Source organism: Mus caroli, unplaced genomic scaffold (genome assembly GCF_978045245.1).
Source record: "Mus caroli unplaced genomic scaffold, Mus_caroli_1 scaffold_15, whole genome shotgun sequence".
In the NCBI taxonomy this organism is placed as follows: domain Eukaryota; kingdom Metazoa; phylum Chordata; class Mammalia; order Rodentia; family Muridae; genus Mus; species Mus caroli.
Window position 1 is genome coordinate 58,124,004 of NW_028227270.1, and position 27,840 is coordinate 58,151,843.

Genomic DNA, 27,840 nt, shown 5'->3' on the forward strand with positions numbered 1-27,840 from the left:
CTGGGGCCTGGGGAGCCCTCCCAGAGGGTGTCGGGGAGGAGCAGCAATTGAGCTATCCTATCTCCTGCACTGATGGAAAACACGCCCCTGGGGCTGGAACATAAGACCTGTATTTCGGGGGAATGTAGGTGGTCAACAACCCCAGGATGGACCACTAGGCCCCGTAGGGTGAGTGACCCTCGTCCGAGGATAAGGCCCATGGTCCCAGGGGGCAAAGGTGACATTGGCTCTATAGGTACTGGTTGGATACTCATTTGGGGCATTAGTAGGAGGTCGGAGGCGGCGCGCAGGTCCACCCTTGTGGGTCTTCCTGGGTCGCTTCTTCCGCCATCCCGGAGGTTCTGACAAACCGGTTCCCATATCTTTGAGGGCCCTGGGACCGTGGGCCCAATGACCCGTTTTTTGACACATTGGGAGCAGGAACATTTAATGGAGGCAAAAGCCTTCCCTGTATATCTCGCACTGAGCGACATTGATCTGCTCTGTGGTACCCTTTACCACACCTCGTGCAGAGGGTCAAGACCCCCCCTTTCTTGTCTGGGGCTTTGCAATCTCTTTTGAAATGTCCAGGCTTACCACAATTAAAACAGGTCCGTTCACCGGTCTTCTTTTGTGGAGGATGCTTTTGTGCTAACATGATGGCAGCCGCGAGGCCAGTATTGCTAAGTGGACCTCCAAGCTCTCTACACACTCTTAGCCATTCTTGCAGCCCTTTTGATTTTCTAGGAGCAATGGCATTCCTGCATTCCTGGGTGGCTTGTTCAAAGATCAGTTGCTCAATAAAGGGTCCTATCCCCTCTGGGTCCCCAAAGATTTTTCCTGCCGCCTCCATCATGCGTGTGACGAAGTCGGCAAAGGGCTCCTGGGGCCCTTGAACAATTTTTGTAAGCTGATTGGTGGTTTCTCCCTTGCGATTAAGTGACTTCCAGGCCCGTATGGCTGTGCTGGAAATCTGGGCGTACGCCCCCCAATGGTAATTAATTTGATCTGCGGCCCACGGGCCTTGGCCTGTTAAAAGGTCAAATGTCCAATCCCGCTGCTCTTGCGTAAGGGCTATTGCGTTGGCCCTGGCCTGGGACTGGGCTGCCTCATGCCACAAGGCTTTCCATTCTATGTATTGTCCCATAGTAGGCAAGGCGGCCTTAACCACCATTTGCCAATCACTAGGTGTCATGGCAGTTTGTGCCATTCTTTCAAGAATCATAATAGTAAAATTAGCATTGGGACCATATTTTCTTACTGATTCTGCAAGATCTTTTATCTGACTATAGTCTACAGGAGCGTAGATTCTCCCCCCTTCCTGTTCATAAACAGGAAACGCTAAGTGTAGCTTGCGGAGGATCCTTTGGGGAAAAAAGGAAATTGTGGATGACCGGGCCTCATAAGGTGGGGGAGCGGAGGGAATGGCGGCAGCCAACAATCTCCTATCCTTAGAGGAGACACCGGACGCGGACTTACTTGACTTAGGTCGCCCGCCTTCATCTGGGTGATACCTTTCTCCTTTATATCTAACTGCTTCTTCTTCTAACTCGCCCTCTTCCTCCGAGGTCAGTTTACTATCCTCGGTTTCGGAAGAATCCGAGGTATCTCTTAGGTGGAGGGCAGCCAGTTCTCGGGTCGGATATAACCCGGGCTTGCTGCTCCCCTTCTCTCCCTTTCTATTTCTCCCGGGAGGTCCTTTTTCACTTCCCTTTTTTGCCTTTTTTACGGTTTTTGTGCGCACACCCATCCTCTCACTACGCTCGGATTCTGACATACCTTCCTGCATAGCTTCTAAAACCTTTTGCCCTTTCTTTCGCTCCTCCTCACAGGCCTCATCTTCAAGACAACTCTTAACTAGTTTCCATATGGCCTTAACTCCCAACCTGAGGTCTGAACAGGTTTCTAGATCGTTGCCTAGCTTATTCCATGACGGCAGCGTCAGAGATCCTGACACCGCATACCAGGGAGCTACTCGATCAACTTCCTCGACAAAGCGGCGAAGAACTCTATCCCCAAGCTTCAGGTCCCTTCTTTTGAGAAGTTCTTTTAATGAAGTTTGTACTGATTGAGAAGCCCCCATGATACTCTAAAGGAGACTGCAGTTTATGTCTCCGGGATCGTATAGGCGCGTTCCGCTCTTTGCTCTTTTATTTACGAGAGACTGACGCGCGCTAGGGTTGTAAGAACTTCAATTTAACACAACCTTCTATGTTCACAAAGGAAGAGGGCTAGGAACCATACAACCAAGGCCACGAGGACGATAATTAAAGCCTCGGGCAATCCCTCCCACGGCCCGGTTAGTTGAAGGGAGTGCGAAAGGGTCAGGTAAAATTCAGGCATACCTTTCCGAGACGTAGTTCCTGCAGTTCTGGACCCTCCCCGTCACCGAGGGATCTCCGACGGTGCTCGCGATGTTCTTCGTTTTCCCGGGATTTCGGCACCAGATGTGAGTGTTCGCTGATTCGCCCGCGAATGAGGACACCACACACAATAGGGTTCTTCTGCAGTAAGCTTTATGCGTCTTGAGAGGGAGAGCATAAGCTTCACAACCGGAGACCCCAGGCAGTCCGAGCCCCTCCTTTTTATAGGAAATTCTCCCCGCCTCTGACGTGGCAAGCCATGATTGGCTCAACACTGATCACCCCATATGACGTTATCCCTGAGGCAGAGCTGCCCGGGGCGGGGATTTCCAGCGCAGGCGCAAACTAGATGTTTACTAGTTGGTACTGAGGAAATGACTCAGTACCGGAAGATAGCGGCGCCCCACAATAATGTGTGAATTTGGTTTTTTCGTGGAATACTTCGGTTTCTCCATCTATGGTAATTGAGAGTTTGGCCGGGTATAATAGCCTGGGCTGGCATTTGTGTTCTCTTTTTTTTTTTTTTTTTTTTTTGGTTTTTCGAGACAGGGTTTCTCTGTATAGCCCTGGCTGTCCTGGAACTCACTTTGTAGACCAGGCTGGCCTCGAACTCAGAAATCTGCCTGCCTCTGCCTCCCAAATGCTGGGATTAAAGGCGTGCGCCACCACCGCCCGGCACATTTGTGTTCTCTTAGTGTCTGAACTACATCTGTCCATGCTCTTCTGGCTTTCATAGTCTCTGGTGAAAAGTCTGGTGTAATTCTGATAGGCCTGCCTTTATATGTTACTTGACTTTTCTCCCTTACTGCTTTTAATATTCTCTCTTTATTTAATGCATTTGTTGTTCTGATTATTATGTTTAGGGAGGAATTTCTTTTCTGGTCCAGTCTATTTGGAGTTCTCTAGGCTTCTTGTATGTTCATGGCCATCTCTTTCTTTAGGTTTGGGAAGTTTTCTTCTATAATTTTTTTTGAAGATATTTGCTGGCCCTTTAAGTTGAAAATCTTCATTTTCATCAACTCCTATTATCTGTAGGTTTGTCTTCTCATTGTGTCCTGGGTTTCCTGGATGTTTTGAGTTAGGATCTTTTTGTGTTTTGTATTTTCTTTGATGTTCTCTATGGAATCTTCTGCACCTGAGATTCTCTGTTCCATCTCCTGTATTCTGTTGCTGATGCTCGCATCTATGGTTCCAGATTTCTTTCCTAGGGTTTCTATCTCCAGCGTTGCCTCACTTTGGGTTTTCTTTATTGTGTCTATTTCCCTTTTTAGGTCTTGGATGGTTTTACTCAATTCCATCACTTGTTTGGTCGTGTTTTCCTGCAATTCTTTAAGGTATTTTTGTGCTTCTTCTTTAAGGTCTTCTACCTGTTTAGCTGTGTTCTCCTCTGTTTCTTTAAGTGAGTTATTAAAGTTCTTCTTGATGTCCTCTACCATCATCATGAGATATGCTTTTAAATCCGGGTCTATCTTTTCGGGTGTGTTGGGGTCCCCAGGACCAGGTGGGGTGGGAGTGCTGCGTTCTGATGATGGTGAGTGTTCTTGATTTCTGTTAGTAGGATTCTTAGGTTTGCCTTTCGCCATCTTGTAATCTCTGAAGCTAGTTGTTATAGTTGTCTCTGGTTAGAGCTTATTCCTCAGGTGACTCTGTTAGCCTCTATCAGCAGACTTGGGAGACTAGCTCTCTCCTTAGTTTCAGTGGTCAGAGTATTCTCTGCAGTCAAGCTCTCTTCTTGCAGGGAAGGTGCCCAGATATCTGGTGTTCGATCCTGCTTCCTGGCAGAAGTTGTGTTCCACTCACCAGAGGTCTTAAGATCCCCTGGAGGGTCCTGTGAGGGCCTTGGGGGTGGCCAGAAACTCTGTACGCAAGGAATCCTGGTGCTGGAGTGGATCAGAAGGGACTTGTGCCCCTGATCAGGTCGGGTTATCTGCTTCCCTAGTTAATGCAGTCTCAGGTCCGGCGCGATTGGATTGGAGCAGACGCTGTGATCTACTCACCAGAGGTTTTAGGATCCAGTGGGTAATACTGTGTGGGTCCTTGCAGGTGTCCGGAGACTCCACGGGTAAGGCACCCTGGTGCTGGAGTGGACCGGAAGGGCAAAACACCACATCTTGCTTCAATGCCTAGAGAATGAAATCTGTCTGTTACCCAATCACACTCTTCATGACCATCAATGAGAGTGTTATGTTTCCAACATACAATGCTAAGAATAAACAATATTATTCCACAAAGAATCAAAGCGTATCAATGATGGAACAGACCAAATCAACACCAAATCCAGCAGAAAAATATAAAATCATGAAGCTTATTTTTCAGCTTCTTCAGATAATGAAATTGCCTGACTACAATATACTTAGGCATCTCTAGTCTTCCGCCTCTGTCTCTGAAGCACACATAGTCTCACTTTTAGGCCAACTCCACTATGTGCTTGCAGATCTTTTCAAAGCTGCTCCTGTTGTCTGAAATACCTTGTGTATGGTATTATATTTTACTTTATTGAATGTGGGTTAGTAGGGCTGGAGATCTTTCAGTTGTTAAGAGCAACAACTGGAGAACCAGCCTTAATTCCTAGCATTTCCATGGCAGCTCACCTTGATCTATAACTATAGTTCCCCAAAATCCTAAGGTCTAAATAGTTACATATGAGCTGTCACCTGGCATTTTCTTGGGTATTTCCATAAATGAGAGCTTTTCTGTGTGTCCTGCCATATGGACTCAAAAGTTAATGGTAGTGCTGGGCATGGTGGCGCACGCCTTTAATCCCAGCATTTGGGAGGCAGAGGCAGGTGGATTTCTAAGTTTGAGGCCAGCCTGGTCTACAAGGTGAGTTCCAGGACAGCCAGGGCTACAGAGAGAAACCCTGTCTCGAAAAACAAACAAAAAGAACCCAAAAAAACCAAAACAAAGCAAAACAAAAAAGTTAATGGTATAAATATATACTTCTATACTACAAGGCAACAAAACATGTTTGAGTTACTCTTTCAGTCAGCAATGACAACATGTGATATAAAGAATCAAATGTGCCGGGCAGTGGTGGTGCACGCCTTTAATCCCAGCACTTGGGAGGCAGAGGCAGGCGGATTTCTGAGTTCGAGGCCAGCCTGGTCTACAAAGTGAGTTCCAGGACAGCCAGGGCTACACAGAGAAACCCTGTCTCGAAAAACCAAAAAAAAAAAAAAAAAAAAATCAAATGTATGGTTTTGAAAGACCCCTGAAGAGGGGAAACCCTCACGCGATCCCCCCAAGAACTCAGGAGAGACCGTCCTTGCTGCAATCACATCAGGTTTATTGACAGGAACCTGACAGGATGTTTTCTGGTAAATGTGTGGTTCACTGTGAAAGACCAAACTGTGGGAAACTAGACCCTTAACAACTCTCACCCTGAAGATCCGGCTGACCCTTTGAAGAGAGTTATGTCACCCCTTCCTTCATTGTCTCCACCTGACGCCTGGGACTGCCAGCTTCACCTCCTCCTTTATGTCTCCATTTGGTGCCTGGGACTGTTTATGGCACTCCAAGATAAGCTAAAAGATGTTTGATGACTGCCTGGGACTGTTTGGTTAGGGATGACACTCCAAGATAAACTGCAGAATGTTTGAAGGCTGCCCAGAACTGTTTTAGGGCCAACATTCCAAGAGAAGCTGCAAGATGTTTGAAGCCTGCAATCAGCATCTGCCCCAGATGTCCATCCCTTTCTCTGTATTTTATTATACCCCCTTGACACCTCCCTATTTTTTCTTATTGTGTGCTTATAACCAGACTCTTAGCCTCCATTAAACAGACCTTGAACTCTTTGCTTGGTCTCGCTTCCCTTTCTCCACCCGTTTCTTTTACAGGCCTCAGTCCTCCTCGACCCAGGGAATAACTAAGTCCTGATGGAGGGACCATTCTCCTAATCTTATTTGAGCATCTATGAGAAGGCTCAGTGTGAAACACATCTGGCATGCAAGGTTGGCAAACTGATATTGATCAACATATAACAATGGCCAAATGTGATCACACAAAGTCATCTTCCAGTCTCCACATATCCATGGGGGCCTAAAGACCCATTATCACATCACACACATACAAAACAAAACAAAATAATACATCTCATTGCTCTTGCAATATCTAGCATCTCTAGATAATTCTATTAGAAGTCAGTAATTCAAGAGGAAGTGCCAAATGGATAACTAATGGGGATATGAAGGAGCATGAATTGTCAAATTATACATACATCTTTGCTCTGGCGAGATGGCTCAGTGGTTAAGAGCACTGACTGCTTTTCCAGAAGTCCTCAGTACAATTCCCAGCAACCACATGGTGGCTCACAACCATCTGTAATGGGATCTGATGCCCTCTTCTGGTGTGTCTGAAGATAACTATGGTGTACTCATATACATAAAATAAATACATCTTTAAAAAACATAAAACAAAACAAAACAGAACAGTGGAACTTCTGTAAGGCAAAAGACACTGTCAGTAGGATCAAACAGCAGCCTACACACTGGATCATAATCTTCAATAACCCTTCATCTGGCAGAGGGATAATATTCAAATTTCTAAAGAACTCAAGAGGTTAGACACCAACAACCCAAATAGCCCACTTAAAGTATAGGGTACAGTGCTTATCAGAGAATTCTCAACAGAGGAGTTGTGAGTGGCCAAGGAATACTTAAAGAATGTTCAAACTCTTTCATCATCAGGGAAATTCAAATCAAAACTATGAGGGACCATCTTACACCCACTGGAATTGCTAACATCAAAAACTCAAAAAATGCACATGCTGGCAAGAATGTGGAGCCAGGCCGGGCGTGGCGGCACACGCCTTTAATCCCAGCACTCCAGAGGCAAAGGCAGTTGGATTTCTGAGTTCGAGGCCAGCCTGGTCTAAAAAGTGAGTTCCAGGACAGCCAGGGCTACACAGAGAAACCCTGTTTCGATAAAAACAAAACAAACCAAACAAACAAACAAAAATGTGGAGCCAGGGAAACACTCTCCTATTGCTGCAAACTTGTAGAACCACTTTGGAAATCATTTTGTCAGCAACCAAGAAAAATGGGAAATGTTTTACCTCAAGAGCCGGCTATATCACTCTTGGGCATATACCCAAAATATGCTCCCCCACTCCACCAGGACACTTTCTCAACTATGTTAATAGCAGGTTTATTCATAACAGATATAAACTGCAACAAACCCTTTCATGTTGGTGACCTGAAGAATGGATAAAGGACAAGCCATTCCATTACACGAGGAACACTCAGGCATTAAAAACAAGGGCATCATGCAGGCAAATGGGAGAAATAAGAAAATGTCATCCTAGGTGCGGTAGTACAGACCCAAAAATACATGAATGTTATGCACTGATTTATAAGTGGATATTACAGATAAAGTATAAGATAATCATACTAAACTTCATAGATCTAAAGTACCCAAATAATTAAGAGGGCCCAAGGAAGGCTGATTGAATGTTCCTCATAAGATTTCAAACTGGGTGAGAAAAGAAATTTGGAAGGAAGCTGTGGGTGGGGGGAGTGGGGTACAGGTGCAGGGAAAGCAGAGAAGATAATGGAAACTGGTGGTATAGGATCCAAAAGACATGCTTAGGTTCTGCCAGGAACCACAGACAGGGGAGCCCACAAGATGACTATTGCAAGACTCTAGCTAAAACTCCTTTTTTGTTTGTTTGTTTTTGTTATTGTTTTTTTCGAGACAGGGTTTCTCTGTATAGCCCTGGCTGTCCTGGAACTCACTTTGTAGACCAGGCTGGCCTCCAACTCAGAAATCTGCCTGTCTCTGCCTCCCAAGTGCTACAATTAAAGGTGTGCACCACCACTGCAGTACTGACGCGAATTATTAATACATGCAGAGAAATTACAAAATACTTCAGCATGTCACAATGAGGTACTTTTGCATAATTGTCACTCTAGCAGCTGATTGCTTACAATATTTCTCCCTGTGAATTGTACAATAAGAGACTACTCTCATTCTGGTGTGAAGTTAAAAGCCATAGTCCACATCCAAATCCTTCTCCTCTTGCTGTGATGCAAAGCTGACAACATGATTCAAATGGGTAACTGAAAAACTGAGTGGTGGTACACCCAGATAATTGAAGGGCTTAGCTAGGTTAGTCAAGAAGACATGTTATTGCCCTCAGGAGCAACAGTGGGATCAAGGTCACCAGAGTCAACCAGAGGAGCTTTTCTCAGTTTCATTCTAGGCTGGAAGCAGCTGCTCTAGAATCAATATGTATCTCTTGGAAGAAATTATTCCACACATTTAAAAGATTATTTTTTTCAAAAAATCTTTTAGTAACAGCCTACATTCAGCTTGAGTTAATGCTCAAAGACAAGACAAGCAAGAACAAAATTTGTATTCCACATATGCTGTCATTCTGAAGACTGTTTTGTTAACAGTCTGAAAATAAAACAGTACTTTATTGTTTATAGTCTGAAAAGAAAACAGTATCCTACTGATATAATCTCTCTATTTCTTTGAGCATTAGTGAGAAGGCTCAATGTGAAAGGTCAACGGTGAGCAAGGCTGGTAACCTGACCTTGATCTCCATATAATGGTGGCCAAAAGTAGAAGCCAAAAAGTTGTCTTCCAGTCTCCACATATCTGTGCTGATCTAAAAACACATCACCACATCCTTCAAAGTAAAAATGTATAAAATCTCACTGCACTTACATCATTTTACATCTGCAGGTAATTTCCTTAAAAGACAGCAGTAGTTCAAGATGAAGTGCCAACTCCATAACTCACAGGACATGAAGAAGCATGGGCTGACAAATAATATATACACAAACATTGCATAGCAAGCTATGTTGTGAGATATTCACTTGATTGCTGATTATCGTACATTACATTTCTATGCGATAGAGAAAAATGATAGGAATTTTATTGTTCTTTCTATTTTCATCTATTAAGCACTTTAACATTAATATTATTAAAACAGGTTAAAGAAAAAGGACACACTGAGCATACATCTCCTATCCCTGGACTTGTACTCAGAAGGCTGACACATGAGTATCAAGAAATGCTGACTAAAGACTGACAACAAAGCCACGCTGGATAACAAACAACAATATCTCAAAGAAATTTGTGAATAAAATGAAACACAAAACAAAGCTCACCATGCTTTTACCAGCAACCTTACTGGAAATGTATAATCACACAGATTCTCATATTTAAAGAATGGACCACTTAGAAGAGGAGTATCCAACTAAATTCATTGCAGCAGAAAATACCTTTCAACAAGTAAAGTTGAAATAAAGGTGAACTTAAGTCTCAGAATGAACTCAAGGATCCCCTAATAAACATCTGTAAATGGATTTGAAAGTCATAGAACAAACTTCAATATCTATTTCAAAAGTTTAAAAATAAAAACCACCACTACGATTGGTGATCTCTACTACAACACATGCGTGACAATGGGAAATAATTTACTTCCTTCAAGGCCATGATGAAGAAGAAATGAAACAGAGCTTTTCCCTAATATCAAAAACAACTGTGGTGTCTACAGTCTATGAGATCATCAACATACATAGGGTTTTTCTCTTGTATAAGTGTTTTCCATTTCCTGGCATCAAGATGATGTAAAACACTGTAAAATATTTACACACAAAGACACAAGGCCAAGCAATTAAGAAAAGTTTAAGCCGGGCGTGGTGGCGCACGCCTTTAATCCCAGCACTCGGGAGGCAGAGGCAGGCGGATTTCTGAGTTCGAGGCCAGCCTGGTCTACAAAGTGAGTGCCAGGACAGCCAGGGCTACACAGAGAAACCCTGTCTCGAAAAACCACCAAAAAAAAAAAAAAAAAAAAAAAGAAAAAAAAAAGAAAAGTTTATTCCCTGGAACCAGGTCAGCGTTTTCCATCTTCCTATATTTTCTGCTATACAACTGCTTAATTTTCTTGGAAATCAGCATTCACACAATCACACAAAGCCACAGACAAAGCATAGCCTAGATGAAGCAAGGAAAATTCTAGGATGAAATCATTGGCTGGGAAACAGACATAATAGCATAGAGCATAAATATCTGCCAAGCTCATGTGCTGATTAAGACTTATTATAAATATAAAGGCTGTGTGTCTTTTACCTGAAAAATAAATGGCCAAAGGTAGGGTGGAAACCCTGGTTTGGGATTTTTCTACAGTACTTAAAATGTTTTATCACATTAACAGAAAACACTCAAATATGCACCCAAAGTTTTACACATGAATGAGTTATTTAATGGACTGTGAAATTTAATGAACTGTGAAATTTAAACCAGTACCTTATCAATGAAATTGAAAGGGCTTTTGAACCTATGAATTTACACATTAAAAAAAATAGACACATCATCATATTTGAGCAGATAGTTGACACTTGCTAGAGTTTTTCTCAAGAATAAATAATTTTGTGTAACTTAATGTAAGTGGATTGGCTAAAGATCGTACCAAGGCCATCAGAGTCATAGACTGCCCTACTTATGAGTTCTTAGAAGTTGAAAAATTACTGTGACATGCAAACGTTAACAGATTTAGTATAAGCTAATGACTTTCCTCTTACAGAAACATATTGTGAAGTGCAAAATTTTATCAGAATGACTACATTTGTAGGGCGTCCCTGCAGCATGGATTTTTACCACATTGTGTACATTCATAAGTTCCCCCCCCACACACACATACCTCTGTCTCCCCAGTATGTGCTCCTTGATGCATTAGGAGATAAGTGTGTTAAAATAGGTTTTACCACACAGTTAATATTCAGAGGATTTCTTGCCAATACAAATATGTTCATGATGATTAAGACTATGGATATTTGTAGATTTTACCATATTACATATGTTCATAAGCTTTTTCTACAGTATGAATTTTTTTATGCTTTTGAAGATACCTGTGACATACACAGGCTTTCACACATAGACCACATTTATTGGGTTTCTATCCAATATGTATTCTTTTATGTCTTTGGAGGTTATAGTGTTGTAAAAAGGCTTTCTCACATTTATTATATTTGTAGGGTTTCTCTCCAGTATGAATTCTTCTATGTGACTGGAGGTGAATATGTTGTGAAAAGGCTTTCTCACAGTTATTACATCTGTAGGGTTTTTCTCCAGTATGAATTCTTCCATGCCTTTTAAGCCGACTATGTTGTAAAAAGGCTTTACCACACAGATCACATTCATAGCATTTCTCTCCAGTATGTGTTCCTTTAGGTCGTAGGAGATTACTGTGACTTGAAAAGGCTTTTAAACACTGATGACATTCATATGGTTTCTCTCCCATATGAATTCCTTCATAGCTTTTAAGATGACTGTGATCTTCAAAGGCTTTACCACATTGCTTCCATTCATAGAGTTTCTTTCCAGTTTGTGCTCTTTTATGAATTTGGAGACTATGTTGAGAAAAGGCTTCAACAAATTGAATAATTCCAAGGGGGTTCATTTCTGTATGAATTCTTTCATGCCTTTGAGCATGACTGTGAGCATAAAAAAAAGACTTTATCACATTGAGTATATTCAGATGCTCTCTCTGCACTCTGACTTCTTTCATGCCTGAGAAAAAAATTGGCACATGTGAAAGCTTTATCTCACTGATGAATACTTTCATCTGTGTGATTTAATGGTACTATTTGTCTAAATATAAAGAGAAATCAGATCTTAAGATTTTTATCACTTTGCTTATATTCATGCTGTTACCCCTTCATTATGGGTTGGTACCTGAGAAGGAATGAGCATGTATTACATGGTTCAGCTATATATATTCTTTTTCTATTAAAGGGTTTTCCCATATTTGAACAAAAGTGGGAGAACTCAGACCTTTACCACATAAGTGTATTCAAATTCTTCCTAGACTGTGGGTCATTCTATATTTGCAAGGTGAATCAGGAGAAAGAGAAGCATTTCCACATCCCTAGGACTCAAGAGAATTTTCTACAGAATGAGGTTGCTGATGTATTGTCAATGAAGCTGGAAAACCAATGATATGAAACTTGTATCACATTCAAAAATCTACCCTAACTGCAAGCAAATGCATGTCTTCTAATTGTTCTGGGAGACAGAGGGAGGTACACTATTTCATTCAATATCCCTTAAGTACACATGGCAGGTATCCATTAGGATACATGATACATCTATAAAAGGACAACGGGCAACTAAAGTTTTAACATTTTGTTCACTGAGTATAACATTTTGTTCCTCAGTGATATGTGATGTAGGGACTAATGTTACCATACAACATCATTCTTACATCCCATAAGTTGCTCGTCTCAATCAACTTAGCAATGTTACTACAAATATATGAGTAACACTATCTTTACTATAGACTATTTGCTTCTTAGAAGATTTTGGTCCTATATGTATTACCATTTAATGTGTATAGCTTTTACATAATGAGAAGAAATGGATTGCCAGCTGTACAGTTTAGCTCTAATATGGCTATATTTCAAATGATGATATACACTAAGTCACTATTTCCATGTCCTTTAAAGGAATGCCTTACAAAAACAAATCAGATACAGGACCCTAAGGACTATGGTTTTGTTAGAATGTAAGAATAACCAATACAATTATAGTTGTGTTTATTTACATTGCTGCTTTTCTTTAAAAGCTTCAGCACACATTAAAATTTCTTCAGAGGCATATTTGTATGAGCTTGCACATGAAAATTACCTTCTACATTCTATGAAGCCACAATTACTCTGATACCTAAACCACACAAAGACCCAACAAAGAAAGAGAACTTCAGAACAATTTCCCTCATGAATATCAATGAGAAAATACTCAATAAAATTCTTGCAAACCAAATCCTAGAACACATCAAAACAATCATCCATCATGATCAAGTAGGATTCATCCCAGGGATGAAAGGTTGGTTCAATATACAGAAATCCATCAACATAATCCAGTATATAAAAAAACTGAAAGAAAAAAAACCACATGATCATCTCATTATATGCTGAGAAAGCATTTGACAAAATCCAACACCCATTCATGAGAAAAGCCTTGGAAAGATCAGGAATTCAAGGATGATACCTAAATATAATAAAAGCAATATACAGCAAACAGTAGCCAACATCAAACTAAATGCTGAGAAATTTGAAGCAATCCCACTAAAATCAGGGACTAGACAAGGCTGCCCATTCTCTCCCCACCTATTCAATATAGTACTCAAAGTCCTATCCATAGCAATTAGACAACAAAAGTGGATCAAAGGGATACAAATTGGAAAGAAAGAAGTCAAAATATCACTCTTTGCAGATGATATGATAGTATACATAAGTGACCCCAAAAATTCCACCAGAGAACTCCTTCAGCTGATAAACAACTTGAGTGAAGTAGCTGGATATAAAATAAACTCAAACAAATCAGTGGCCTTTCTCTACACAAAGGATAAACAGGCTGAGAAGGAAATTAGGGAAACAAACCTTTCAAAATAATCACAAATAATAAAAATTACCTTGGTATGACTCTATCTAAGCAAGTGAAAGATCTGTATGATAAGAACTTCAAAACTTTGAAGAAAGAAATCAAAGAAGATCTCAGAAGATGGAAAGATCTTCCATGCTCGTGGATTGGCAGGAGTAATATAGTAAAAATGGCTATCCTGTTGAAAGCAATCTACAGACCCAATACAAACAATTGCCATCAAAATTCCAACTCAATTCTTCAGAGAGTTAGAAAGTGCAATTTGCAAATTCATCGGGAATAACAAAAAACCTAGGATATCAAAAACTATTCTCAACAATAAAAGACCTCTGGTGGAATCACCATGCTTGACTTCAAGCTGTACTACAGAGCAACTGTGATAAAAACTGCATGGTACTAGTACAGTGAAAGACAGTTAGATCAATGGAATAGAATTGAAGACCCAGTAAAGAATCCACACACCTATGGTCACTTGATCTTTGACAAAGGAGCTAAAACCATCCAATGAAAAAAAACCCAGCATTTTCAGCAAATAGTGCTGGCTCAAATGGTGGTTAGCATGTAGAAGAATGCATATTGATCCATTTTTATCCCCTTGTACAAAGCTCAAGTCTAAGTGGATCAAGGAACTCCACATAAAACCAGACATGCTGAAACTTATAGAGGAGAAAGTGGGGAAGAGCCTCGAAGATATGGGCACCGGGCAAAAATTCCTGAATAGAACAGCAATGGCTTCTGCTCTAAGATCAAGAATCAACAAATGGGACTTCATAAAATTGCAAACCTTCTGTAAGGCAAAGGACACTATCAATAAGACCAAAAAGCAACGAAGAGATTGGGAAAAGATCTTTACCAATCCTAAATCCAACACAGGGCTAATATCCAATATATACAAAAAACTCAATAAGTAAGACTCCAGAAAACCAAATAACACTATTGAAAACGGGGTACAGAGATAAACAAAGAATACTGAGTGGCTGAGAAACACCTAAAAAATATTTAACACCCTTAATCATCAGGGAAATGCAAATCAAAACAACCCTGAGATTCCATCTCATACCAGTCAGAATACCCAAGATCAAAAACACAGGTGATAGTAGATGCTGGTGAGGATGTGGAGAAAGAGAAACACTCCTCAATTGCTGGTGGGACTGAAAGCTGGTACAACCACTCTGGATATCACTTTGGCAGTTCTTCAGAAAATTGGACACAGTACTACTGGAAGATCATGCAATACCACTTCAGGGCATATACCCAGAATATGCTCCAACTTGTAATAAGGACACAGGCTCCACTATGTTCATAGCAGCCTTATTAATAATAGCCAGAAGCTGAAAAGAACCAGGATGTCCCTCAACAGAGGAATGGATACAGAAAATGTGATACATTTACAGAATGGAATACACAGCTATTAAAAACAATGAAATTATGAAATTCTTAGACAAATGGACTGATTTGGAGGATATTATCCTAAGTGAGGTAACCCAATAACAAAAGCACACACATGCTATGCACTCACTGATAAGTGGATATTAGCCCAGAAGCTCAGAATACCCAAGATATAATTTGCAAAACACCTGAAACTCAAGAAGAAGAAAGACCAAAGTGTGGATACTTTGATCCTTATTAGAAGGGGTAAAAATACCCATTGAAGGAGTTACAAAGACAATATTCAGAGCAGGGACTGAAGAAATGACCATCCAGAGATTACCACACCTGGGGATCCATCCCAGAAACAACCACCAAACCCAGACACTATTGCAGATGTTAACAAGAGTTTGCTGTCAGGAGGCTGATATAGCTGTCTCCTGAGAGGCCCTGCCAGTGCCTGACAAATACAGAAGTTGATGTTCACAACCATTCATTGGACAGAGAACAGGGTCCCTAATGAAGGAGCTAGAGAAAGTACCCAAGGAGCTGAATTGGTTTGTAGTCCCATACAATATGAACAACAATATGAACTAATGAGTACCCCTAGAGCTCCCTGAGACTAAACCACCAATCACAGAAAACATATGGTGGAACTCATGGCTCTAGCTGCATATGTAGCAGAGGATGGCCTAGTCAGTCATCAATGGGAGGAGAGGCCCTTGCTCCTGTGAAGGTTCTATGCTCCATTATAAGGAAATACCAGGGCCAGGAAGCAGGAGTGGTTGCAATGGTAAGCAGGGGTAGAGGAAGGGGAGAAGGAATAAGGGATTTTCAGGGGAAACTAGGAAAGGGGATAACATTTGAAATATAAATAAAGAAATTATCTAATAAAAAGTAAAAGTAAAAATAAAAAAAGAAAGAAAGAAAATTACCTTCTGTATCTTCTAGAACTTGGACAATGTTCTTGAATATTTTTGTCGTCCCAATTAAATCCTAAAATAGAGTAACAGGAAATGTATGTGTGGAAATTAGGTAAAATATAAGTTACTATCTTTAATGAACCTTAGAATTATGCATGATTTATTCACAAAATTCTTCATCCATCTCTATTGAAATTACAGATGTGCATCAAAAGAAAGAAACTTTTTTTCCAGTTTTAAAACAGGAAAGGGAATTCATAGTCTTACCTATAGCATTGAGGTTCCTGTAGGTCTCCAGCATGACATCTTTGTAGAGCTTCTTCTGAGAAGGATCCAGCAGAGCCCACTCCTCTTGAGTGAAGTTCACATGCACGTCCTCATAAGTCACTGCATTCTAGAGCATCCCATAAATGTGTACAAAACAAAGCACAATAGAAACAACATCGAGGGGTTGGTGAGATGGCTCAGTGGGTAAGAGCACCCAACTGCTCTTCTGAAGGTCTGAAGTTCAAATCCCAGCAACCACATGGTGGCTCACAACCACCCATAATGAGAACTGATGCTCTCTTCTGGTGCTTCTGAAGACAGCTACAGTGAAGACAGCTACAGTGTACTTACATATAATAAATAAATAAATAAATAATCTTAAAAAATAAAAAGAAAGAAACAACATCGGGCATGTATTATTTGCAGGCAATGTGTTCATATAACTCTGGGGCCTATTCCACTTATTTACCGACACCAAAGTTCTACTTTAACTACCAAGTCATATTAGAAGGTAACTTAATAATGAAGTTCACCTCTGTCATTTCTCAGCCCCTTTGAATAGGATGTAGCCTTTCTAGAGAAATGTCAGTTACAGATATAAAGAGGAGACAAGCTCTACAAGATCAATAGTGCTTACCACACATCAAAGAAATTGTAGTAACATTAACAATTACTAAACATAAAAATCAGTAAGCATGCTGGGTCTACTGCCTTATGTTGTTAACACTACAGTCAGGGGACAGAGGCAGAAGTATCACATTGAGTTGGACGCCAGTGTGAGTTCTAGGACAGACAAAGGTTGAAAGTAAGAACTGTCCCTTGCCAGAGCTCATCAACCTAACCAGAAAGTTAGAAAGAAATCATAGGTTTTTAGTTAAATTCTTAATAGAGTGATACATACAATCTAGTTCTGAATTCATCTTCCAGAAACCTGAGGTGCACAAGTTCAAACTATAAATTAATAAGATACTATCAAAAAGGAATGTATGTTTAAACAGTTATAATTGGACAGAAGAAAATACTCGTAATTTAATGTTGATTAGAGGTAAACAACATAGGGCAGTAGAGATAGCTCAGAAGTGCAGTGTAGGTCATGGTTCTGATGCTCTGACTGAGATTTGGCCTGTAAACTCTGAAGGTCCTTTTCTCCAATTGGCACTTGAACCATCAATAAAGTGGCGAGCAGCCAATGGAAGGATGGAAGAGGCAGGATTTCTAGGTTCCTGAAGGTGAAGGAAAAAGAGGCAGGAAGCAGGAAAGGGAGATTGGCCATGCTTGGAAGGGTGAGAGAGTCACCAGCCAGGTGAGATCCCCCTGGAGAAGGCACTGGACACCTTCCCAGATGGTAGCTTAGAAATGCAACTAAGCTGAGAGCAGACTTAGGGTATTGAGCAAGGAGAAGGAACCAGGGCAACGAGGCTGAGGTCAGATTTTAGATGTGGAGCAAGGAGAAGGTAACACCAAATAAGCTAATGAAAGATTCAGACTGTTGAGCAAGTATTAAAAAGAACACAATAGCTGTGAGAGGTAGGGAAAAGCCCAGCCAATGAGCCATAAGGCAGGGTAAAAATATTAGTGTGAGTGTGTGTGTGTGTGTGTGTGTGTGTGTGTGTGTGTGTGTGATTTTAATCCATGGAGTGAAGGGAACCAGAGTGGGGGCTGGTAGTATGCCTGTCTGGAGCTTAAGAAGAAGGTAGTTGCTGCGTGGTGGTGATGCACGCCTTTAATCCCAGCACTTGGTAAGCAGAGGCAGGAGGATTTCTGAGTTCGAGGCCAGCCTGGTCTACAAAGTGAGTTCCAGGACAGCCAGGGCTATACAGAGAAACCCTGTCTGGAAAAACCAAACAAAATACAAAAAAACAAAAAAAAAACAAAAGAAGAAGAAGAAGAAGAAGAAGAAGAAGAAGAAGAAGAAGAAGAAGAAGAAGAAGAAGAAGAAGAAGAAGAAGAAGAAGAAGAAGAAGAGGTAGTTAAAAGGCTACACACTACATGAAAAGCTCTTGCTGGCCCAACAAATAAGTGAGCTCAAGTGCCTGCCTGTATTTTCAGGGAATCACAGCTATCGATTCTTCCTCTTACAGGAGATCTCAGGCCATCTCTGACTACTGTGAGGACTGGGCACACATGAAGTTTATATTCATGCATACAGGACTCACAGTCTACCTAACATAAGTCACAACAAACACATCAGGGAGAAAGAAGGTCAGCACCTGCCATCCAATGACTGAGAAGGGTCAGCAGTATTATCATCATGAGTAGTACCATTCTTGGAAAGAGAATGATAATGCATCCAGAATTTGAAAAATCAAGATGTGGTCAAAGCTCAGCACAAAAGCACACGCTTGCCATATAAAAACACGTACACTACAGACCCATCTGACAATAAAAATAAATAATTTTAAACTATGAAAACATTAAGTAAGCAAAACAGCTTAGCACTGAATAGCTAGCTATTACTTCTATTCCACCTTATGTGATTCAAGGACAGAGGCTATTATGGGGAAGGCATGACAGGAAGGAAGAACATGAGATGGAAAATGAAGGGTGAGTTTTAAGCAAAGAATAAACAGAGAGAGGAAATGGATTAAGCCTGTAGACACTTAAATCCCATTTCAATAAGGAGTTGCATCTAAGCAAACACATTTTGCTTTCCATTTCATTTTTCTCACTTGCATGTTAGAACTGTTGTGATGAAGTGCTAAAAGCCAATGTGTCTCAAGTGACAAACAGGTTCATTTGGTTGGTTCTTCCCAACCACATTGCATTATTTAGGAAGCTTGTAATAAAAACTCAAGTTCAAAAGTAAAAGCAAAAACCATGGGCAAACATTGTTTCCTGTCCTGCTCTCTCCCTTGGTCGCTGTCTCATGCTCAGCTAGCTGGCTCATCCAGACCAGGCCCACCTCCTTAGGGATTCATCCCCACTCAGCGGAAGAGCCTTCACTAGACAATTGTCAATCACCACAATCTCTCACAAAGTTAGCAAAGAGCCATTCTGATTAGGGCACTTCCTCAATTGTAGTTCCCTCAAATGACTGTAGGCTCTGAAATGCTGACAATTTAAGAAATTGGGAGATGGGGATGATAATACATGAGAAAAATTTAAGAATCCCAAACTTAATCAGGCACTTAAGTATTAAGAATCCAAACACTGAGCCCGGCGTGGTGGCGCACGCCTTTAATCCCAGCACTCGGGAGGCAGAGGCAGGCGGATTTCTGAGTTCGAGGCCAGCCTGGTCTACAAAGTGAGTGCCAGGACAGCCAGGGCTACACAGAGAAACCCTGTCTCGAAAAAACCAAAAAAAAAAAAAAAAAGAATCCAAACACTGATTACTTCGAGAACTGGGAAACACAGATTTTCCAATATATGAGAGAGGCAATCCTTTTGGGTTAAAAAGATAAAACTAAAATTGTTTTTCCATAAAAAATTCCCAAACCAACAAAAACTCAAAGATCTTATAATACAGTAAGTTATCAGAAGACAAAAGAGGTTAAGGTTTATCATTTCCTAGAGAAATAACAATAAAATATGATTATTATTAATGAACCCTACACCATAGATGGCAACACTGAAAAAAGGAAACACAAAAACAGACCTGTGAATCTAGCATGGTCATTTAAATTAAGAACTGCACGATTGTAATCAGAATAAAAATTACAAAATCAGTGGCCAGCACTCTTCCTGTTCATTCTGGTTCTCTCCTTTGACAATAGTGGGAGATGGACTGGGAGCGGAGCCACTTCCAACACAAGAAGAGATTAAGCATTCTGACACTTCAAGTTTGTAATAAATAGGGTTGATAACTAAAGCTACCTAACTCTTTTATGTTAAGAAAAAAGGGTACCTATTAGGATAACTTAGAAACCATGTTGTCTCCTATGATTGATGATTGGATGTTAAGTGTGTACCACATTTATCAAATGAAAACCTTAAAAAATATAATATAACATATTTAAAAACTGTATGAGTCCTATTATACACATAAATTGGTTTGATTTGCTTTATAGGATATTAGCACGTTTCAACACATGTCAGTCTCCATTTTCATATGTATGTTTTTTTTTAATTTTTAATATTTTTATTACATATATTCCTCAATTACATTTCCAATGCTATCCCAAAAGTCCCCCATAGCGCCCCCCACTTCCCTACCCACCCATTCCCATTCTTTTGGCCCTGGCATTCCCCTATATTGGGGCATATAAAGTTTGCAAGTCCAATGGGCCTCTCTTTCCATTGATGGCCGACTAGGCCATCTTTCGATACATATGCAGCTAGAGACAAGAGCTCCGGGGTTCTGGTTAGTACATCATGTTGTTCCAACAATAGGGTTGCAGATCCCTTTAGCTCCTTGGTTACTTTCTCTAGCTTCTCCATTGGGAGCCCTGTGATACATCCAATAGCTGACTGTGAACATCCACTCCTGTGTTTGCTAGGCCCCGGCATCATCTCACAAGAGACAGCTATATTTGGGTCCTTTCAGCAAAATCTTGCTAGTGTATGCAATGGTGTCAGCGTTTAGAAGCTGATTATGGGATGGATCCCTGGATACAGCAGTCTCTAAATGGTCCATCCTTTCATCACAGCTACGAACTTTGTCTCTGTAATTCCTTCCCTGGGTGTTTTGTTCCCAATTCTAAGAAGGTGCACAGTGTCCACACTTTGGTCTTCATTCTTCTTGAGTTTCATGCGTTTAGCAAATTGTATCTTATATCTTGGGTATCCTAAGTTTTGGGCTAATATCCACTTATCAGTGAATACATATTGTGTGAGTTCCTTTGTGATTCTGTTACCTCACTCAGGATGATGCCCTCCAGGTCCATCCATTTGGCTAGGAATTTCATAAATTCATTCTTTTTAATAGCTGAGTAGTACTCCATTGTGTAAATGTACCATAATTTCTGTATCCATTCCTCTGTTGAGGGACATCTGGGTTCTTTCCAGCTTCTGGCTATTATAAATAGGGCTGCTATGAACATAGTGGAGCATGTGTCCTTTTTACCGGTTGGGACATCTTCTGGATATATGCCCAGGAGAGGTATTGCTGGATCCTCCGGTAGTACTATGTCCAATTTTCTGAGGAACCGCCAGACTGATTTCCAGAGTGGTTGTACAAGCTTGCAATCCCACCAACAATGGAGAAGTGTTCCTCTTTCTCCACATCCTCGCCAGCATCTGCTGTCACCTGAATTTTTGATCTTAGCCATTCTGACTGGTGTGAGGTGGAATCTCAGGGTTGTTTTGATTTGCATTTCCCTGATGATTAAGGATGTTGAACATTTTTTCAGGTGTTTCTCTGCCATTCGGTATTCCTCAGGCGAGAATTCTTTGTTCAGTTCTGAGCCCCATTTTTTAATGGGGTTATTTGACTTTCTGGAGTCCACCTTCTTGAGTTCTTTATATATATTGGATATTAGTCCCTTATCTGATTTAGGATAGGTGAAGATCCTTTCCCAATCTGTTGGTGGTTTTTTTGTCTTATTGATGGTGTCTTTAGCCTTGCAGAAGCTTTGTAGTTTCATGAGGTCCCACTTGTCAATTCTCGATCTTACAGCACAAGCCATTACTGTTCTATTCAGGAATTTTTCCCCTGTGCCCATATCTTCAAGGCTTTTCCCCACTTTCTCCTCTATAAGTTTCAGTGTCTCTGGTTTTATGTGAAGTTCCTTGATCCACTTAGACTTGACCTTAGTACAAGGAGATAGGAATGGATCGATTCGCATTCTTCTACATGTTAACAACCAGTTGTGCCAGCACCATTTGCTGAAAATGCTGTCTTTCTTCCACTGGATGTTTTTAGCTCCCTTGTCGAAGATCAAGTGACCATAGGTGTGTGGGTTCATTTCTGGGTCTTCAATTCTATTCCATTGGTCTATTTGTCTGTCACTATACCAGTACTATGCAGTTTTTATCACAATTGCTCTGTAGTAGAGCTTTAGGTCCGGCATGGTGATTCCACCAGAGGTTCTTTTATCCTTGAGAAGAGTTTTTGCTATCCTAGGTTTTTTGTTATTCCAGATGAATTTACAGATTGCACTTTCTAATTCGTTGAAGAATTGATTTGGAATTTTGATGGGGATTGCATTGAATCTGTAGATTGCTTTTGGCAAGATAGCCATTTTTACAATGTTGATCCTGCCAATCCATGAGCATGGGAGATCTTTCCATCTTTTGAGATCTTCTATAATTTCTTTCTTCAGAGACTTGAAGTTTTTATTATACAGATCTTTCACTTCCTTAGTTAGAGTCACGCCAAGATATTTTATATTATTTGTGACTATTGAGAAGGGTGTTGTTTCCCTAATTTCTTTCTCAGCCTGTTTATTCTTTGTGTAGAGAAAGGCCATTGATTTGTTTGAGTTAATTTTATATCCAGCTACTTCACCGAAGCTGTTTATCAGGCTTAGGAGTTCTCTGGTGGAATTTTTAGGGTCACTTATATATACTATCATATCATCTGCAAAGAGTGATATTTTGACTTCATCTTTTCCAATTTGTATCCCTTTGATCTCCTTTTGTTGTCAAATTGCTCTGGCTAGGACTTCAAGTACAATGTTGAATAGGTATGGAGAAAGTGGACAGCCTTGTCTAGTCCCTGATTTTAGAGGGATTGCTTCAAGCTTCTCACCAATTACTTTGATGTTGGCTACTGGTTTGCTGTAGATTGCTTTTATCATGTTTAGGTATGGGCCTTGAATTCCTGATCTTTCCAAGACTTTTATCATGAATGGGTGTTGGATCTTGTCAAATGCTTTTTCCGCATCTAACGAGATGACCATGTGGTTTTTGTCTTTGAGTTTGTTTATATACTGGATTACGTTGATGGATTTCCGTATATTGAACCATCCCTGCATCCCTGGGATGAAACCTACTTGGTCAGGATGGATGATTGTTTTGATGTGTTCTTGGATTCGGTTAGCAAGAACTTTATTGAGGATTTTTGCATCAATATTCATAAGGGATATTGGTCTGAAGTTTTCTATCTTTGTTGGGTCTTTTTGTGGTTTAGGTATCAGAGTAATTGTGGCTTCATAGAATGAGTTGGGTAAAGTACCTTCTGTTTCTATTTTGTGGAATAGTTTGTGAAGAACTGGGATTAGATCTTCTTTGAAGGTCTGATAGAACTCTGCACTAAACCCATCTGGTCCTGGGCTTTTTTTAGTTGGGAGACTATTAATGACTGCTTCTATTTCTTTGGGGGATATAGGGCTGTTTAGATCATTAACCTGATCTTGATTCAACTTTGGTACCTGGTATCTGTCTAGGAACTTCTCCATTTCATCCAGGTTCTCCAGTTTTGTTGAGTATAGCCTTTGGTAGAAGGATCTGATGGTGTTTTGGATGTCTTCAGGATCTGCTGTTATGTCTCCTTTTTCATTTCTGATTGTGTTAATTAGGATGCTTTCCCTGTGCCCTCTAGTGAGTCTGGCTAAGGGTTTATCTATCTTGTTGATTTTCTCAAAGAACCAGCTCCTTGATTGGTTGATTCTTTGAATAGTTTTTCTTGTTTCCACTTGGTTGATTTCGCCCCTGAGTTTGATTATTTCCTGCTGTCTACTCCTCTTGGGCGAATTTGCTTCCTTTTGTTCTAGTGCTTTTAGGAATGTTGTCAAGCTGCTAATGTGTGCTCTCTCTAGTTTCCTTTTGGAGGCACTCAGAGCTATGAGTTTTCCTCTTAGAAATGCTTTCATTGCGTCCCATAAGTTTGGGTATGTTGTGGCTTCATTTTCATTGAACTCTAAAAAGTCCTTAATTTCTTTCTTTATTCCTTCCTTGACCAAGGTATCATTGAGAAGAGTGTTGTTCAGTTTCCACGTGAAGGTTGGCTTTCTATTATTTATTTTGTTATTGAAGATCAGCCTTAGTCCATGGTGATCTGATAGGATGCATGGGACAATTTCAATATTTTTGTATCTGTTGAGGCCTGTTTTGTGACCAATTATGTGGTCAATTTTGGAGAAGCTACCATGAGGTGCTGAGAAGAAGGTATATCCTTTTGTTTTAGGATAGAATGTTCTGTAGATATCTGCCAGATCCATTTGATTCATAATTTCTGTTAGTTTCACTGTGTCCCTGTTTAGTTTCTGTTTCCATGATCTGTCCATTGGTGAAAGTGGTGTGTTGAAGTCTCCCACTATTATTGTATGAGGTGCAATGTGTGCTTTGAGATTTAGTAAAGTTTCTTTAATGAATGTGGCTGCCTTTGTATTTGGAGCATAGATATTCAGGATTGATAGTTCCTCTTGGAGGATTTTACCTTTGATGAGTATGAAGTGTCCCTCCCTGTCTTTTTTGATGACTTTGGGTTGGAAATCAATCTTATCAGATATTAGAATGGCTACTCCAGCTTGTTTCTTCATACCAGTTGCTTGGAAAATTGTTTTCCAGCCTTTCATTCTGAGGTAGTGTCTATCTTTTTCTCTGAGATGAGTTTCCTGTAAGCAGCAAAATGTTGGGTCTTGTTTGTGTAGCCAGTTTGTTAGTCTATGTCTTTTTATCGGGGAGTTGAGTCCATTGATATTAAGAGATATTAAGGAAAAGTAATTGTTGTTTCCTGTTATTTTTGTTGTTAAAGTTGGCATTCTGTTCTTGTGGCTGTCTTCTTTTAGGTTTGTTGAGGGATTACCATCTTGTTGTTTCTAGGGCGTGGTTCCTGTCCTTGTATTGGTTTTTTTCTGTTATTATCCTTTGAAGGGCTGGATTCGTGGAGAGATAATTCGTGAATTTGGTTTTGTCGTGGAATACTTTGGTTTCTCCATGTATGTTAATTGAGAGTTTGGCTGGGTATAGTAGCCTGGGCTGGAATTTGTGTTCTTTTAGTGTCTGTATAACATCCGTCCAGGATCTTCTGGCTCTCATAGTCTCTGGTGAAAAATCTGGTGTAATTCTGATAGGCTTGCCTTTATATGTTACTTGGCCTTTTTCTCTTACTGCTTTCAGTATTCTATCTTTATTTAGAGCATTTGTTGTTCTGATTATTATGTGTCGGGAGGTATTTCTTTTCTGGTCCAGTCTATTTGGAGTTCTGTAGGCTTCTTGTATGTTCATGGGCATCTCTTTCTTTAGATTTGGGAAGTTTTCTTCTATAATTTTGTTGAAGATGTTTGCTGGTCCTTTGAGTTGAAAATCTTCATTCTCATCCACTCCTATTATCCGTAGGTTTGGTCTTCTCATTGTGTCCTGTATTTCTTGGATGTTTTGAGTTAGGATCTTTTTGCATTTTACATTTTCCTTGATTGTTGTGCCGATGTTCTCTATGGAATCTTCTGCACCTGAGATTCTCTCTTCCATCTCTTGTATTCTGTTGCTGATGCTGGTATCTATGGTTCCAGATTTCTTTCCTAGGGTTTCTATCTCCAGTGTTGCCTCATTTTGGGTTTTCTTTATTGTGTCTACTTCCCTTTTTAGGTCTAGTATGGTTTTGTTCATTTCCATCATCTGTTTGGATGTGTTTTCCTGTTTTTCATTAAGGACTTCTACCTGTTTGATTATGTTATCCTGTTTTTCTTTAAGGATTTGTAACTCTTTAGCAGTGTTCTCCTACAATTCTTTAAGGGATTTTTGTGCTTCCTCTTTACTGTCTTCTGCCTGTTTACCAGCGTTCCTTTGTATTTCTTTAAGTGTGTTATTAAAGTCCTTCTTGAAGTCCTCTACCATCATCAGGAGATATGCTTTTAGATCCGTGTCTAGCTTTTCCGGTGTGTTGGGGTGCCCTGGACTGGGCGAAGTGGGAGTGCTGGGTTCTGATGATGGTGAGTGGTCTTGGTTTCTGTTAGTAAGATTATTACGTTTACCTTTCGCCATCTGGTAATCTCTGGGGTTAGTTGTTGTCGTTGTTACTGTTTAAAGATTGGAGCAGAAGCTGTGTTCCACTCACCAGCAGTCTCAAAATCCTGTGGCTGGGGTCGTGGGTAGCTGGCGGTACCCAGGTGCTGGTCCAGCCGGAAGAGGCCTGTGGTCCTACTCAGGCTGGTTTTCTGCTTCCCTAAATAATGCAGTCTCAGGTCCCGCGCGCAATTGGATTGGAGCAGAAGCTGTGTTCCACTCTCCAGAAGTCTTAAGATCCTGTGGCGGGTGTTGTGGGTAGCTGGCGAGTGTCAGCCGACCCTGCGCCCTAGCTACCCAGGTGCTTTTCTGACCGGAAGAGGCTTGTGGCCCTATGTAGGCCGGATTTCTCTCTCCCCAACCAGAGCAGTCTCAGGTCCCGCGTGATTGGACTGGAGCAGAAGCTGTGTTCCACTCACCAGCAGTCTCAAAATCCTGTGGCGGGGGTCGTGGGTAGCTGGCGGGTGTCAGCCGACCCTGCGCTCTAGCTCCCCTGGTGCTGATCCGGCCGGATGAGGCCTGTGGCCCTACTCAGGCCGGTTTCTGCTTCCCTAACTAATGCAGTCTCAGGTCCCTCGAGCAATTGGATTGGAGCAGAACCATATGTATGTTTTTATGTGTGACAGAAAATACATTCTATGTGTGTGCAAGTGACACAGCAGAGAAGAGGGTGTCAGATCCTCTGGATCTGGAGTAGCAGGTAGTTCACATGGGTGTTGGTATCTGAACTCAGGTCACCCCAAGCAAAATGCTTCCTGAGTGGCCTGCCCAGTTCACAGAATCTTTTCGCCCAATAAAAAAAAAAAAAAGATTTTCACAGATTAATAAAAATGAAAATTCAAATTAATAAATAAGTGAATAAATTAAAAAAAAAGATTTTCACAGATTAATAAAAATGAAAATTCAAATTAATAAATAAGTGAATAAATTAATCCAGGGAACTGGAAGCTTGGTATTTAGATGTTAGTTATAGGAACAGGTTAGAGAGGCATGGGAACCATCCCCAGTAAATGTTATCTGAGACACAGTAGTCATGGTTACCCCTACTGCTGCATCTTCCACTGCCCTCTGATAGTGCTGCCAATGTGACCTTCCTGGTCTGGGGTCATTGGTCCTCACCTTCACGATGGTAGGACTGTAGTTTCCCTCAGAGTTACTAATGGCCTTGTCTCAGGAGAATCCTAGAAGTATCTGCAGGTTATCTCCCTCTGGTGCTGCTGACTGCCAGGCCTGCCCATGTCCCTCATTCACTTGGACCACACAGCTGGGCCTCAGGAACTTAGCATCTCCCCTACTGGAGGTTTAGTGATCAAGTAATTCAGACAGGACAGGTCTTCAGAGATCCACTCTTCCACACGATGTTGTCAGTGAGGTCAATTCTTTTATTTTATTTTTCAATGAGCAGCATTTTATCTTTAAGAGACAGTTCATTTTACCATTAGCAAAATACATCAAAAATATTAAAGCACTAAAATAAATACATTATACTACATTGTCAATCACTGGACTCATCATGACATGTACTGAATGAGTTGTGATCAAGTATGATTCTTTTAGCTTTCATAGTGCAGAGTAATCTAACTCTCAAATTATGATGTGTACAATCAGATATATATCTCAAGGTCTATCTCATCTGCAAGATAACACAATGGATATGACAATTCTGGAGCAATGACTTGGGTCAAAGTGTATTCAACCCTTGAGATGTTCACTTTAAGTTTTCC

At 40.7% G+C, this 27,840-nt stretch overlaps 1 protein-coding gene across 1 annotated transcript in view; it reads right to left on the reverse strand.

The window, feature by feature from the left end:
• LOC110288370 (uncharacterized) overlaps positions 1-27,840 on the reverse strand; it is a 145,428-nt gene that overhangs the window by 108,544 nt on the left and 9,044 nt on the right. The window contains 5 exon segments of the mRNA XM_085830835.1: positions 8,304-8,310; positions 11,224-11,800; positions 11,802-11,861; positions 16,037-16,097; positions 16,292-16,418. Of these exon segments, the coding sequence (XP_085686961.1) occupies positions 8,304-8,310; positions 11,224-11,800; positions 11,802-11,861; positions 16,037-16,097; positions 16,292-16,418 (832 nt within the window).